General features: G+C 35.5%; 1 protein-coding gene across 1 annotated transcript in view; it reads left to right on the top strand.

Moving 5' to 3' along the window:
- The window catches only part of LOC145766429 (uncharacterized), a 122,854-nt gene that overhangs the window by 44,484 nt on the left and 62,537 nt on the right, over positions 1–15,833 (top strand). Inside the window, exon 4 of the mRNA XM_082578139.1 lies at positions 12,544–12,672. Within this exon, the coding sequence (XP_082434265.1) occupies positions 12,544–12,672 (129 nt within the window). The remainder of the gene's footprint in view (positions 1–12,543; positions 12,673–15,833) is intronic.

Raw genomic sequence — 15,833 nt, 5'->3', positions numbered from 1 at the left:
ATATCCAAAGAATGCACAAGTTTGTGCAAACTCTCTGGTGTTTGGGCAGTGTGGGCGTGTTTGCTGATGAGTTCTTGTCTGTTTATTGTGTGGAATCCTGGAAGAGCCGCTTTTGGGTCGGTGATAACGTCTCCTCCCTTGACAAGTCTGCATCACTGCGTCTGCGTTGGTTCCAGTCATGTTGTGAATCGAAATTGTTATAAATGGTAATTTTAGTATAACCTGTCCTACAGTAGATAGAAGAAAAGTTGTAAACACACAATGCGGGCAATGAAAATAGCTTAACAAAGCATTCAATCCATTCCGAACCTTTTGCAATGCAAAGTTACGGATCACAGCATCAAATAATAAAGATTTTGCAAGGTCTAATTTGATGCACAAAATGCATAAACTGTTCACTCGGTTTTGAGTCGTGGTGGAGCGTAAACAATTCTTACAAATTTCAATGTGCTAAAACCACGTTTTCAACTCGCAACCGTTGGAGGTACTGGTATACGTAACAAATTTTCAAAGCAACAAAAATATTTGGAAAAGTGTTTCGAAAGTTGCAATGAATGATTTCCTTGAGTAGATCCAACTCTAGCGCATTTACGCAATGACATCCATAAGCAGAAAATAGGCAAGAAGGTTTTACTTCCTTCAATCTTGCTTGGACACTTTTCTAGATATGTTGGATCCATTATCATATGCCAGGCAAACGCAGTTTTTCATGTCAAGGTACAGTTGGTCAAGCAAACATAATACACGCTTAGCCAAAGCAGCACTAGTTTTCAAGTTAGAACAAAATAAAACGTTCAGTGATAGGGTATTGAGGTCAGTAGGCTTAACAGCAAGATTTCACGTATTGAAGCAGTTTAACATAGCCGACTTGATACGAGAATGGTTTGTTCTTGATCAGAAACATCTAAAGTAGCATCTACAATGATCGAAAAATACTTGTAACTACGCATTTCATTCAAAAATTTGTTTATTTTTAATTGATTGTCACAATCAAGGTGCAATGCCTCGCGATGGCTTGCTTTGTATCTTCAACGAGCGTGTTGTTTTGGTTGTAGAATTCTGGTGCGATGTGTTATTATCGGTTATGACCTGAAGTAACCTCTGATTACGAAATCTGTATTATGTAAAACGTGTTTTCTGGAATCATTTTCCCTACGTGACTTTCTAGAGACTTCTGTTGTTTACATTTAAATGCTGCTTGATAGAACAATGACTCTTTATGATGTAACCTTGCGTAACCTTCTCGAGGTTACTGGACTGAACAACCAACTATAAATAGTGGTGTAGTTTGTGTAATGTTTATTATTATGATTATTATTGTGTTGGTTATGAGAGTTGTGCTATGAGTTGTGGATTGGTAGTTGATGCAGAAATTAGAGTTATTTGAGAAGCCGTTCGTCAAAGTTCTTTAAGAAGTCAGATTATCATTTCGCTAGTAGAATTATTCGACATTTAATTGACTGCTTTTCGGTTATAACCCATTAAACTACGTCATTGAATCTTTCCAAGTCTTTTTCCTGGTAAGAGATAGAAAGAAAACGTGACATTGATAAATTATTATTTTAGTAGTAAAAATGGGCCCCCCTCAAAAGTGACAAAACGAAAAACTCCTCGTTTTTCCTTTACAATGTTATGCTAGGGGGGAAAGTAGCCCGACTTCCCCCCCTCTCGGAGCCCCTGCTGCTCAGTCAACTAAAACATCATCAGGGAGAGATTACTTTTATTTCCAAAGCAGATTGGCTACATTTAGCAAAGTCGCATAAACGATCAAATGACAAACATTCTTGCATAGCAATAGATAGAGTTTCACTTTTTGTAGCATGATGGCTGATTTCAGGACTTCTTGCATAGATTACTTTAAAATAAATTTGGTTTGAACAAACGATGATTTTCTTCATTTGCGTGTTTTAGTTTCCAATTCATCACTACGTGTTTTCAATTGTTATATTTGCAGATAAATTAATTAATTAATTAATAAATCATATATTCAGGGTTTATGGTAGCCTACTAATCAACATAAAATTTTTCAAAAGTGCGGCAAACCAGCTTTTGCAGGCCCGGATTTAGGGGGGGCAGAGGGTGCAGGTGCCCGGGCCCCCCGACTTTTGAAGGGCCCTCCTGCGTGGAAAAAATGTGATTTTGTGTTATTTTTTTTTTCTTTTAGCCTTTCAAGTCTCTGCAACATGCTGAGCATGTGCAGTGCTAGATTAATGCTACTGTAGACAATAAGGTGGTTTTTCACACGGGGATCCCTGATCTAAAAGTGACCCGGGCCCCCAATCAGCTAAATCCGGCCTTGAGCTTTCGACTTTGTTTTTTCGACAATCTACAATGGGACAGAGCACATTTCTAGGTTTAGCCTACTTGTTTTGAACTTTTGCAATAAACAAAGTTGCACGTCTACTGATTATAGTAGAGACTAAGCTGATGCACAAAAAGGATTGGATTGTACAACTGAGTTGCAGAATATATAACGCAACTAACGGTATACACTGTTTTGCACAACTATTTAAAAAAAGTCCACACGCCCATGCATTTTTGAAGAGCAAATATTTGAAATAACAAGACATTTTCGATGTTATTTCTACAATTTTCAAACTAGTAAAAACCCAAATTCCGATAAATTTAAAGTTTTTTTTGCTGAATACCATTTAGCAAGGCTGAGTCAACACGAAGTAGCCTAAACTTTTTCACAAATACGTTTATTTTTATTTTTGCCATTTAGCGATAAAGCAGAAAAAGATTAAAAATATTGATCCATTCCAAAACTAAACAAATTTGCATCGATGGAACCAATTTCTTCTTGACTAATATTTTTGCTAAAGTAACATTGTTTTACGTTGAAAGATCGTCTCAAACTGTTGTCGTACTGATTGCTTCAGCCTGTGGAAAGTTTACATAATTCATTTATCACCAATTTCTTAATTTGACTTTGTGCTTTTGTTACCACACAAATTTATACTTCAAATTTGAAGTATGTTTCATTGTGAAGCATGGATTGAACTAAACTGCTCGAAAAGTGCTTTGAGTGATTTTAGACTGCACCCTTCCACAGTATTCAGTCAACCGAAACACCCTTATGGTTTTCATGTGCTTGACACATTTTGTTTTATTCACAAAGCAGATTGGCTACATTGGCCAACGTCGTATAAAACAATGGCATGATGAGCATTTTAGTATGAACGCAAAAACTGATAATTACTCACAGAAACCTTAAAAATCAGCAATTTACTATGAAACCATGTCAATTAAATTCAAAATAATAATTAGGTTGAATAGTTATCGAGACGTTTGTTTTTTGGCTTGTGCTGTAATTTCTGACGACTCTCTTCATAATTCATTCATGTTCCAACGCAAGTCTAAAACAATTACATTTCAAGTAACTTATTCCTTACAAAGTCACAAGTAGATTGAAGTCACAAGGAAATCAATAGCCAACGCAATAACTAAGCATTATTTGAAAATTGAAATATTACTTGTAAATGCAGCGTAGTGATTAATGTTTTATACTAAACAACAAATGTTTTTCGAAGCATAATATTGGTTGGTGAGAAGTTTTGTGCTGGTTATCTACTGTAGAAAATTCTATCATCTTGGACATGCAAGATAGCAAACGTTTGTATTGTTTTGTGCGTTCCAAGATTTACTGCGTGACCTAGTCCTAGATTGCTACTGACCATTTCGGATTACATGCATGGCTGGACCGTGGGTGCTTACGAAGAGATTAGCGATTTCAAGGAGATTATGACAGAGACATCAGACAAAGTTTCAAAAAAATGAGTACTTTTAACAAAAACGCAAAAGCAAGAAAGTGGTAGACTATGTGTGTTTGTGTGTTTACTTAAAATTTTAACCAGTTTGTAAATAATCTTGCTTTAACTTTGCGAAAAAAGCAATCTCGCAACGTTTTTATATCAAAAGATTAGAAAATGAAAGTGTGGATGGAATAAGTCCACACGTCAGGCCATTACCTCACAAAAATCGCCTAGTCCGAATGGGGTTAAAAAAAATGTCAAAAACCAACTCTTACATGCAGTGCCGTAGCTAGAAAAAAAAATTGGGGCAGCTATTTGGCAAATATTTGATGAGTTCAAGGGAAATACATTTCAAGGCAGGCGCAGATTGGTCAATATTTTAACGTGATTTCTATATTTGTTATCGAATCTTACAGTGAGCCTTTTTATCGTTGAAATTTTATTAACCTATAGGCCTAGGCCTACTAAAGTTCGGGAAAGTTGTAACCGCACCACTTAACTTTTTTTGTGTAGCTAAGTTTAAGTCGTTCTTATTGCAAGTGCATAGCAATTGTAGGCTTATTTCAGTTGCAAAACAAAACTTCGTTCCTAAACTTTTCATCAAAGTTTCCTATAATTCAACTGATGATCCACTAGGATGCGCGGTGTGACAAAACATTTGAAATACAGTAAACAATATCACACCAAATCAGAAAAATCAATTTATTAAAATATACAGCTTTTGCCACACAAGTGTGGCTTCTTCAATATAATCTACAACAATAATAAAGGATACAATACTGTTGAGATGATTACAAAATTTAATAAAACTGTTAAAAAATTTCAAAGTAGGTAAAAATCATAGAAAAGATTCAATATTACACTTATCTGTAAGACTGTAGGCCAATAAATAAGATGATTATAAACAAGTAAAAAAGCAAATCTATTAAAAATGTAACTGATGAAGTGAACTTTTAACTATAAAACTAGTTTCCACGTATTATAGCTCCTATCATTTGCCTGACTTCTACCATGGATAACATAGCCTACACTATTTTTCATCGTGATAGTAAGGAATAAAAACAAACTGAACGGCTAACTTAACAAAACTGAATTCTAAGAGTGGACTTAAGCCACCTAAGATGATGACATTAATAGCAATTTATAGGTTAACCCTTTGCTTTTCAACGTTTTTTTGGAAGTTAACTGCTCAAGGGGGGGGGGCAGTTTTTGAATAAAATTCAATCAGCTGTTACGTGTTATCCGCTGGTGCTATTTCAACACTAGTGTGAAAACAAATCATTTGTCTATAAGTTTGAAAAGTCATTATTTTAAAATTTTATATGTTAAACTTGATATTTCAATTTTTGCAAAGGTACCCAAAAACGACAATTTTGATTTATTTTGCCGCTATTTAATTACCGTGTTAATCCGATTTCATGCAAAGTTCTGAATAACAAAGAGCTCGATCGACCGCACGAAGTGTGTGTGCGGTGTGCCGAATCATTGCATTGATAAAGATTTACAACTTGTGAGCAAATCTTATTGTAAGCTACTCACTGATTCTAAAATAGCTACAATCAGAGTAATATTGTTACACGAATTTGAAAAAAAAAAACTGCGTTTGTTGTCTTACAGTTTTGTCCTAAAGTAATGCATTCCGAAACTCATGGCTCGCTTCTAGTTTTATGGAACCAAATTTCTCATAAGTAACACCGTAGCCTGCTTGAATAGCTGTTTACATCTTCGTTTGTGTATTTTAGGTCTACAATTGAGTTTGTAGTATGAATATTTTTAGTAGAGAAGACCATTGAACAAGTTGTTGAAATTATCTGAAATTTCTAAGTTCAAATTAGGTGCTTTTGAAATTGTAGATTTGTGTCAAGTCGCATCACAAATATCATTCAGGCTGCATCATAAGTCGCTTACGGTGTTTATAAACATGACTCATAAATTACATCCACAAAAAATGCAGCATTTACATCAACAAAGCTAAGTTCGAAGCTCACTTTTTATTGAAGATTGTGTCAAGCAATTTGAAAATACATTTTTAGTCCGCCAGCGTCGAAACAATGCAACAGCGAATTGAGGAACATGCGTAAACAAAGGAAATGTGATATAACCCACAGTCAGCAAATCTACATAAATTTAACGTTTACAAATGTTGAATCAATGTAAAAGAACTGGATTGCTGACTGGGTCCATATTGTTTGAAGCACAAAAAATACGCGTAAAGGCGACAACATCAGCCAGGCAGCGACTATGTTTCTGGCCAAAAAAAAATTAACTTTTGACTTCAAAGATAAAAATGATTATAATGAAGCTTCAAAGTTCGTCGTAAAAAATATTGCAAAAATACAATAAACATAATCATTTTGTGCAAGATTGTGAGAATACTTCCTAGATTCTTTCCAAACATTTGCATGATAGCAAATTATTTTCTATAACTTTACATTGCCAAAAAATGGCTTCCTTTTTGAAACAACGTGGCTACAATTCTATAAAAAATTCTTAGGCTTATTACATTGAAGTGATGAAATTTTTTTTTGCGATTTTGCTGGTGACGTTTTACAACATCCGAGAAGCAAAAATAATAATGATGAATTGTTTTACAAAACCGTGGTTTACAGCAAGCGCTTCACAAAAAATTGTTGGGGGAAAATTTACAATTAGACGTAAAACGTTTGTAAAAGAAAATTGTCGGTTTACGTATTTAGAATGTTTATTGCGCTGTTATTGAATTATAAACCGCCTTTATTGTCTACCTTTGTGGTTGCCGGCCAGCTTAGAGCAGCATGCAAACTACGCGTTTATGGCATTTGCATCGTGTTATGATTCTCGAAAATTTCCCACAAGGTCTTTATTTTTATCGTGATATTTTTGTGCCTTTTCTGTCCTAAACTTGAAGTCATTGTGAAGCGCAATCCACATCGGTTTTTAGACTCAGTCTTCATTGAAAATCTTTTGTCTGATGCATCATTTCAAGTAGTGTCTTCCCCTAAGCTGTTATACAAACCGCCCAGAACCAGGTTGATTATTATGTATCTTACAGCCGTTGAGAGCCCGTTATTGTATGTGTGGAATTATTACTGTAGATGTCTGACTAAATTCATGCCAAAGTCCAGCAAATTCTGCTTTCGGGATCCTTGCGTTATTTACGGTATTTTTTGTTGATAAGTTTATATAGGCAGCATTTTTCCAAAATAAATGAAAGCATCGGTATTGTTCGTCACTTAGATTTAGTTTTCTTAGCATTGTTTATTCATTCTTTGATCCACTAGTTTGTCCCACTTTTGGTATAATCGGATAGTTTATAAATGGGGCGGGTCTTCACAATAGCCGGCCTCTTATTCATTGGCGCAACGTATTCAGATGTTGAATCAATGATGAAGAAAGCTGATTTGTTGTTTGTCTTATGTGACGCCTAACTTTCCGCCTCGTCTACATTACAAAAAAATTTGTAATGTAGATGAGACATTATCATCTTTATTTTGCGCTCGTTGAAACAACACACAGCGCACTGTGAAACAAAAATGCAACGCATAACAACAAGTAGGCGACATAAAACAGGGAAGAGACGCCATCGAGTTAGCTGCTACGTGTAAATGGAGCCTATCTCATAATTTTGAGTGTATCTCACAATTACTGTTTGCAAAAACGATTTTTCTCCGGCTTCTTCCAATAGAATTTGCAGTGATACATTTCCTCAATTGCAAGTTTTGTCAATGAGAGCATTTCCATAGAACGTTTATTTCGAAACCAGGTTTTCGTGCCTTTACCCAAGAGAAGATTTCTTATTGTAACGTTTTTTATTCGTCAATGAATATTATCTGATTGAAACAACTGTTTTGAATAGTTTGTGGCCTAAATAGCCTACTATTTTAATTGTGGATTGCTATTCTTCTTTGTAGAGCTGATAACGCAAAAAACGTTTGCTATTATTCTTTCTAATTAACAGCTTTGTGATCACTGGCTTTTCGTTTGTAGCATACGAAATAACGCGCTTTGTAGTCTATTATTGAGGTCAAACTAAACAAAGGAAAACAAGACGATGTTTCTCTCTGCTTTGCGCATATCGATGCACGAAGCAATTATGAGCTTATGGCTTGTTATCGCAATGTAATCCATTTCACGCTTTGCTGGAAGTTAGCTAGAAATAGCAAAAATTCACCAAAATCTTGAATTTACAAGAAAACTACACAACTTTTAGCATCAAATTTAATATCATCAGATCCGCCTGGCAATTTCAGGAAAAGTCAAGAAAAACCAAGTGCATGGCGTTACTGTGCTTCAAATAATCAAAGGAAATATGAGGTGGAGGCAAATCTGGCCTCCCTTTGAGGAGCAAAGTGGTGAAAATGCATTTGAATAATGATGTCATAATGAAAATTTTATATTTGAAATGAATTAAAAATGAATAAGGGTGTAGTAAAAAAAAAAAGCGTGTTGAACTGTCTAAATAAACTATAGTGAAAGAAAAGAATATCTAAAAAAGAAGTAGAAAAATAGACAAAGCAAAAAAGTAGTTAGTAAATAAATCATCAGTAAAAAAGTGATAAAATTGTTCACTCTAATGTTTATTCCAATAGGTTCGTGTGTGTGAAGTGTTTTAATCCAAAATTATTCTTTAGTTTTTCTATATTCGCAAGTTTTGTTAAGTTTTTCAATGGCAATGGCGTGAAAATCAAGAGCGGTATGAATTTGTTTATTGCAATGTAAAGCTACAGCTGTGTTTTTATTGTTCCGGATGTCATTAAGTGTTAAGTGTTCGCTAATTCTAATTTTAAATTTGCGTCCAGTTTCTCCAACGTATTGTTGGAAACATTTTCATTTTTGACAGGTAATTAAATAAATAATGTTAGAAAAATCACAGTTAACTGAATGAAAAATATTTAAGTTGGTTTTTAAAACAGAGGGATTATGGGCTTGTTTTGTGCGATTATAACACGTATCGTTCTGGGAGCCTGGTGAGATTGGGATGCACCGAAGTGGTTGTTTTTCTGAGTGTGTCAATTTGCGCTTGCTGTTGAGCCGCGGAGGCATCTAACTTAGAATCTTAAATAACCTTGCGGTTTTTCGATGCCCTTGATTGTGTCATCAAGATGTTTTTGCGGGTTGACAGAGTCTGAAGTGCGGCTGTTTTTTGTGTAGGCTACAGTATTTTGCTTTCGCTGTGGTTCTGCGCAGTGCGTGTAGGGATTTGTGCTACAGCTCTTTTTGTTAAACTATTTTCATTTTTTTACACATATTTCTTCATTTAAAGCAGAAGTTCTTTACTTGGAGTCTATGAACTCCTATAAGGGGCCCGAGAAAATGCATTCAGGGTCCATGAAACGAAATTTAATTATTCCAAAAATCCTTTTTTTTTATCTGTCCATAATATAATTATTAGTCAACATTTTTCTGCCTTGTTCAAAGTTTATAAAACGTTCATAAACTAAATTTCATGCTGACACGAAGAGAGGTTTCAAAGTTGTTAAGTAAAAAAAAGTCAAATTTCATGGTTAGGTCAAAATTTTCTTTTAACGTAGTTTTTCTGCTGTCTATTGATATTTTATTAAAGCTACACAGATACTGATTTCTTGTTGCAATTTCTGTTGCTGTTCTGACAGAATAATCCATTTGTTACATTTTCTGAGGTAATAATCTTGTTTCGCCCACTCCTGATGATAGACGTGAAAGGCAGGAAGCGTGGTCTTTGCTCTTGGTTAGGTGAATGCTCAAACCCTTATAGCAAACTATTGAGTTTTAGCTTTCTGGTGTTCTCAAATTTGTCTTTAGCTAGCCTATAAATATGCCTAAGGTTAAACAACCAAATTCTTCAAAAAGTCGTAATACACTGCTTAATTACTAAGGCGATTTTTTTGTAACCTAAAAAATTAAAAAAAGCGAAAAAGTAACTTTATTTAACGAAATCAAGAAAGCGAAAGAAAAACCAGCAATTCAACATTAAAAAAACATTTAAATTAGTTTCAATTTGTGCTCATAATATAGTTGCACATTCAAATTGCACATTCACATTCTCTGGCAAAAAGTTTCTGTCAATCAATAGGCTACTTTAGCTGTTGCAGGGAAAACAAGTGGTCAAATATAAGTAGTTAACACAATTTGTTTCTTCAAAAAAATTACTTTACGAGTTTTCGGGAATACACGCAATACGAACAAGCATGGGCTCGTGCAAACCTAAAATCCGTACCATAGTAGAAGATATATTAAAAGTCTTGGCATTAGGCCTACATAGAATGTAAATTCATCTCTACAGTAGCGATGAAAGATAAATAAATAATGGAGTTAGGCAAAAAGTATCCAAAATAAAGTAACCTAATAAATGATAAGTAACCTAAAAACATAAAAAGTGACTTTTGGTAACTTTATAACTTCTTAAATATTGACCCCACGACCATGAAATTTTGGTTCTACGTTTTTTTGTCAATTGGTACAACCAAAAAAAGTAACTTTATTAACAAAAAATTGCCCTATTAACTACGCTTCTGAGTTTACCTCAACACCTAAAGGTGAATGACAGAAGACAGGAACTTCAAAGGCGATAATGTGAAACATTACTTGGCGTTGAAATATAATACTGCAGAAGTCCAGTGCTGTATTCGTAAAAAAAGCACAGAGTATACTGCCTGATTTGCCAAAATGATAAATAATATACAACTTGCAAAATACTAATCTTTATTCTACCATAACATGAATTATCAACATCAAAATTGGACGAGAGGTACAAAATTGTTTATTTTTCTATAAATGCATTCCAAACAGCCTGCCGAGAGAAATCTACATCTTTAACCTCTTTACAAATTTGGGATCTAGTAGTTGTCATGAATCAGTAAAGATAGCATAGGCACTCTCTTTGTAAAACCAGAGGGTATACTACAGTATAGCCTAGTTGCTTGAAAAAGCAGAGAGTATACTGCGTATACCACCGTATATCCTCGTATACAGCACTGTGCAGAACCATCTCAGTAACTTCGAGATATTTAAAGACACTCCATATTTATCTTTTGCAGTTTTTCGAGTTACTTTCACTACCTGTTCGTTAGCTGTGGTGTTGAGTCTTCCACATTTTTCTTTTATTTTATTAGAAAAAGAAGATATCCTTACCTAACGGTTTGATTTCTAATATGCTTTGTATTTCGCATCTGGGTTACAAACGCGGAAAGTTATTGGTCAAAATTAGGCCAAAATTTGCAAATTATAAAGTCACAATTTCAAGTTTTAAGGTTAAAAAATTGGTTGCCCTAGTTAAAACATAGGGGAGACCGGGGCAAGTTGAGCAGGTTTTTTTTTTAAATCTAATTTTTTTTTTTTTACTAACTTTTTCGAAAACTCAAGTATTGCATTTCAAAAACATGCTAATAAGCCAAGATTTAAGACAAAAACTGGTTAGTTTTATTTATTATTTTGCACTGTATTCAAGTTTAAGTAACGATTGCGCAACTTGCCCCCGATTATTTTCCGGGGCAAGTTGTTCAACACCATGGTGGACAAGCTGTGTAGCACCATGGGGTAAGTTGAGCAACACTAGTGCCAGGGGCAAGTTGAGCAACATATTACGACCATATTACACTTGCACAACTTGCCCCGTCATCAATTGCACAACTTGCCCCATTCACACTTTTTTTTAAAGAACAAAAAATTTCAAGAAAACTGACAAATGTACAAAAAAATGTTACCTGCGAAAATACAACTACATCACATGTCTACTGACCCATACTGCTAAAGTTTGACTAGTTCTATTGTGCATGCAAAAAATCAAAATTTCGTTTGCATCCGAATTTAGATCCTAAGACCTACACACCTTACATCGTTGATCAAGCCTAACCTGGCCAAAAAACTGATAACTGCAATTCACGTGCTTCAAAGGCATTATAGGTAAAATATAATAATGTCGTTAAAGATTCATTACGCTCTTTATTTCCTTTCAATCGGGGACTTGCACAACTTGCCCCGGTCTCCCCTACCTGTTAGCAAAGCAAAACAATCAGTTCAAAATATGGCACGGTCGCAACACAACAAACGGATGTTAATTGCTGATGTGCGCTTTCCTTTGTAATAATATCGGCTATTGCACTAATGCAATGGCATTACTTTCAACAGTCCTTTTTCAAGTTCTTCCTTTTTACTGTGTGTTACTGTTTCGCTCTTGGGGTGAAACAAATTGATCAAGTTTCTTGCAGGTAGCTGAATGGCTGAGTAGGCTATAGGCAGAGAGTTGTTAAGGGCTAATCAAGTTCCATGTTGCACAGACAAGTTAATTGACGAAAAAAATTCTGTGACTACAAGATTACATCTTCTAGTGCATCCAGGAATGAGTGTATCCAACGCTTTAATTTTACAACGTGGTTTCATGTCAAACATGTGCCCTTGACAATACGTTGGAAACCTCACCCATTGATTTTGGAATACGTACTATCGTTTGATATTTTGTTATTTATTGTGAATGTTTTGTTGGTTATCAGTTGTTTTTCTTTGTCGCTGCCAGCTATTCTTGTTTTATCTATGGACCGCAGTGAAGACGTATCTTTGTGATGATATTCTTGTTCCTGACTAAACTATAATGGAACAACAAAGTGAAAAGGAAGCTTTTTTCTACCGTATATTACACCAACATCTAATGTCCATTCGCTTTATTACACCATCCTTGAAAAATTTCTGCGTAAGCCGCTAATGACGTTTATAGTCTAAGGCGCTTGAAGTAGCTAAATGATTACAAGACTTGGAAAAAAATGATGCAAATTAGGCTTAACCAGGCATTGGACAATTTTACTTTTTATAAATCAAAGTTGTTATTTTTATTTAGTCGAGCGTTTTGACTACTGCGAGAGCTCTCCTTGTAGGAACAGTGGAAGTTGTGTCATGGATGATAACACAGAGGAGGGATGGCGATGCCAGTGTGCGTCAGGATGGACTGGAGGCGTTTGTGATGAAGGTGGGAACTTATTTTGGTTTCATGTGGCTTGAATCGACTATCTACACAATTGATAGATTGCTTGTTTTTTCAGTGCTGTATTTGTTCCTAACACTTTTCTTCCCTTTACTTTGTTGTATTCTCTTTACTTCTTTTGTTAACAAGATATGTTTGTGCGTATGGTCGTTAGACTATTGTTGGTCAAAAGTAAACATTTTTTATCCTAAACCATCTGAATGTAAGATAAATGATCTCTAAGAACTTTCTTAACCTCCTGGCAGCTTTTAACTTAAGTGGCTCCATGGTCATGGTGGTTCTCAAACTTGTTCAGCTTTCTTCTTCTTTACGTACCATGCCTGTTTTAGGCTTAGTCGTTCATGCATAGATCTTTTCATCCATACCGGTATTTGACTATATTAAAAATTGTTGTGGTTGTAACATGAAGATGATCCTTGAGGTTCTTAACATATGTGCCGCTAAATGGAGAGCAGTACTTAGAATGCGTTGCTTAAGAGTGTTCTTTCTTTCTGGTAGCGCTATGTATGAAATGCTACCCAACCTGTCTTCTTCTTAACTTTTGACTTAAGTTTCACATGTGTTAAGTGAAGATTATATTTAATCACTGCACACTCTAAGTCTAATACGACCGTCCGATAGATTCGCACATCGTCAAAAACACCGAACAACGTTTTCGCCAAGTAGCGAAAACATGAGTTAGTAATATAGAGAAAGAATAATGAGAGATTTTTGCTCAAACGTGACAGTGCATCGCAATGATGACGTCACGAATGCGTCACAATCTATGTTACAATACGGGGATAGATAAGTGGGCAATAATTTCGTGAACAAAGCGCACACCCCGAAAGTCGAGCAAGCGCGGCTTGGTCTTGAGGCCTCTTTGTTCGCAAAGTCACGCTTACCAACTTAGCTATGGGGGCGATTATTGCGCAAAAGCAATTTGAGCGAATTGCGAAGAGAGACACGCATTGCAGAGAGAAAGTATGAAGAAAACAAAAGGATGATCTTGAATATCCGTACTTTTTGTGGAAAAATATGTTTAATTTGTCTGCTTAATACAGAACAATTCAAACGATTACCAACTGAAACCATCAAAACTCACCAGCTGAAGCTTATCAACTTGTGGAGAAAACAAAGAGTCAAAAATCCTAACTGTATAATTAATCTTAGTAAGAAAAAAACTGAGTCTGCTAGAAGAAGAAGCAATTAAGATTTGGCCTCAACCACCACATTTTTCCCAAAAAAATGGATTTGAGCACCTTAAAAGCAAACGTAGAACAATTGTGTACTCTTTAAAACGGAACGAGAACATTTCCATAGATTCTGAAGCTAAAGATGAAATCAAATGTATTGTGAAGCGTTTCATGAACAACCCTAAACAGTTGTGCGCGTCCAAAAGAAATCAGGCCATTCACAAAGCACTAAAATCTCTATCTTCAAACAAGGATATTAAAGTATGCAAATTCGACAAGGGAAAAAGAACGGCAATTCTCGACTCTTCCGATTATTTCTCCAAATTGGACACTATTGTAAATAATACAACAAAGTTTAAAGAAATTAACACTAACTTACTACCAAAGTTCATCCGATTATCTCTAAAGAAAGATCTATTGGGTATTATGTGAGAAATAGGCGGGTCAATATATGAAAAATATGGGGGCAACCCCAAAAAAATTTATACAAAAGGTTTTTTTGTTCTAAGTGTATGATTAGGTTATACTATACCCCAGAAAAAAAGTCTGCAAAAATCTGACCCCGGGAAAGTGGTCAATTTACATAATTTGAAAATGGTGACCCCCAAATTTTTCAATGTACACAAATTTTTTTTAGTTCAATTAACACACTATAAATGTATTAAACACATATAAACATGGTATCTATGCACCAAATGAACATATCAGAAACCGTCTGTGATGTCATTATGATGTCATGGAAGACATTGGCGTCAATTTTTTAACATTTAAGAAAAAATCTGAGGGGGCAAGATGATAAAAAGTGTGAAATATGTACCCAAATTTGAACAGTTCCATAAAATTACACTGTCAAAGCTACAAAAATGAACATAAAAGCAGGGTGGCTGCCCCCCCCCAAACAATTTCTAGTGGAGGGCGCGCCCCCTTGCCTCTCGGGAATCGACGCCTATGATGGAAGAGTATATGCACTAAACGTCAGAGATGAAGTACCATTTTGCAAGTTATGATTGTTACATACTAGTAGTCGTCACAATTATCATCGGTACTGTCTGTGTCGTCTTGATCTAATGGAAGGACATTGTTTGGGTTTTCACAGGACACAATTTGGCTTTGTCCACAAGGGTCAGGTCTGATGGACATTCTCAAAACTGTTTATGGGGACAATGCAGCAAAGCAGGGGTGGGCAAACTACGGCCCGCGGGCCGCATGAGGCCCGCGAGACCATTTTATGCGCCCGCCGGCACTTGCAGAAACTCGTACTCATCACTTATTGTTTTAATTAAACAGGTGACATGACAAAATATTATTCTCTTTACGAGTATGTTTTTCTCTTCACTTTCAGTGCGTAAACACACACATGTCAATCGCGCATGTATTGCAACATACTCTCACGCATTGTTTGATTCAATTGCTTGATCATAAAATACAAATACTGTACCAGCTACCATAGGCCTACTAGTGAGGGAGCTAAGAGAAGAAATCGTGATGTTCCTGGAAATGAAAAGCATTAAATGTGATTTTAGTACCAACATAGTTGATGAAGAGTGGAGGTTGGACTTTAGGTTTGCCATTGATATCATGGAAAAGTTGAACAAATTTAATGTAAAACTTCAGGGCAATGGTTTATTTGCACACGAGATGTACGATTGTACGTCCACGTTAAATCATTCCAAACGAAGCTGTCATTGTTCCTCAGACAAGCTGGTAACAACAGATTTTGTCACTTTCCTTTGCTGAAAGAAGCAAACATTTCTGGTGAACTTGCAGCAAAGTATAAAGTTCAGTTGGATACCTTGGCTATTGAATTCGGCAGAAGGTTCCAAGACTTAAAGAACCTGGAACCGCAGTTTAATATGCTCATTGCTCAGCTCTCCATTCACTACAGAAGTTTATTCGGCTCCTGATGATTTACAGCTGGAACTGCTGGACTTGCAAGCAAATAATGACTTGAAAGAGAAGTTTAAGTCAGAT

Source organism: Aplidium turbinatum, chromosome 3 (genome assembly GCF_918807975.1).
Source record: "Aplidium turbinatum chromosome 3, kaAplTurb1.1, whole genome shotgun sequence".
Classification (NCBI taxonomy): domain Eukaryota; kingdom Metazoa; phylum Chordata; class Ascidiacea; order Aplousobranchia; family Polyclinidae; genus Aplidium; species Aplidium turbinatum.
This window is presented reverse-complemented; position numbering and strand designations above follow the sequence as displayed.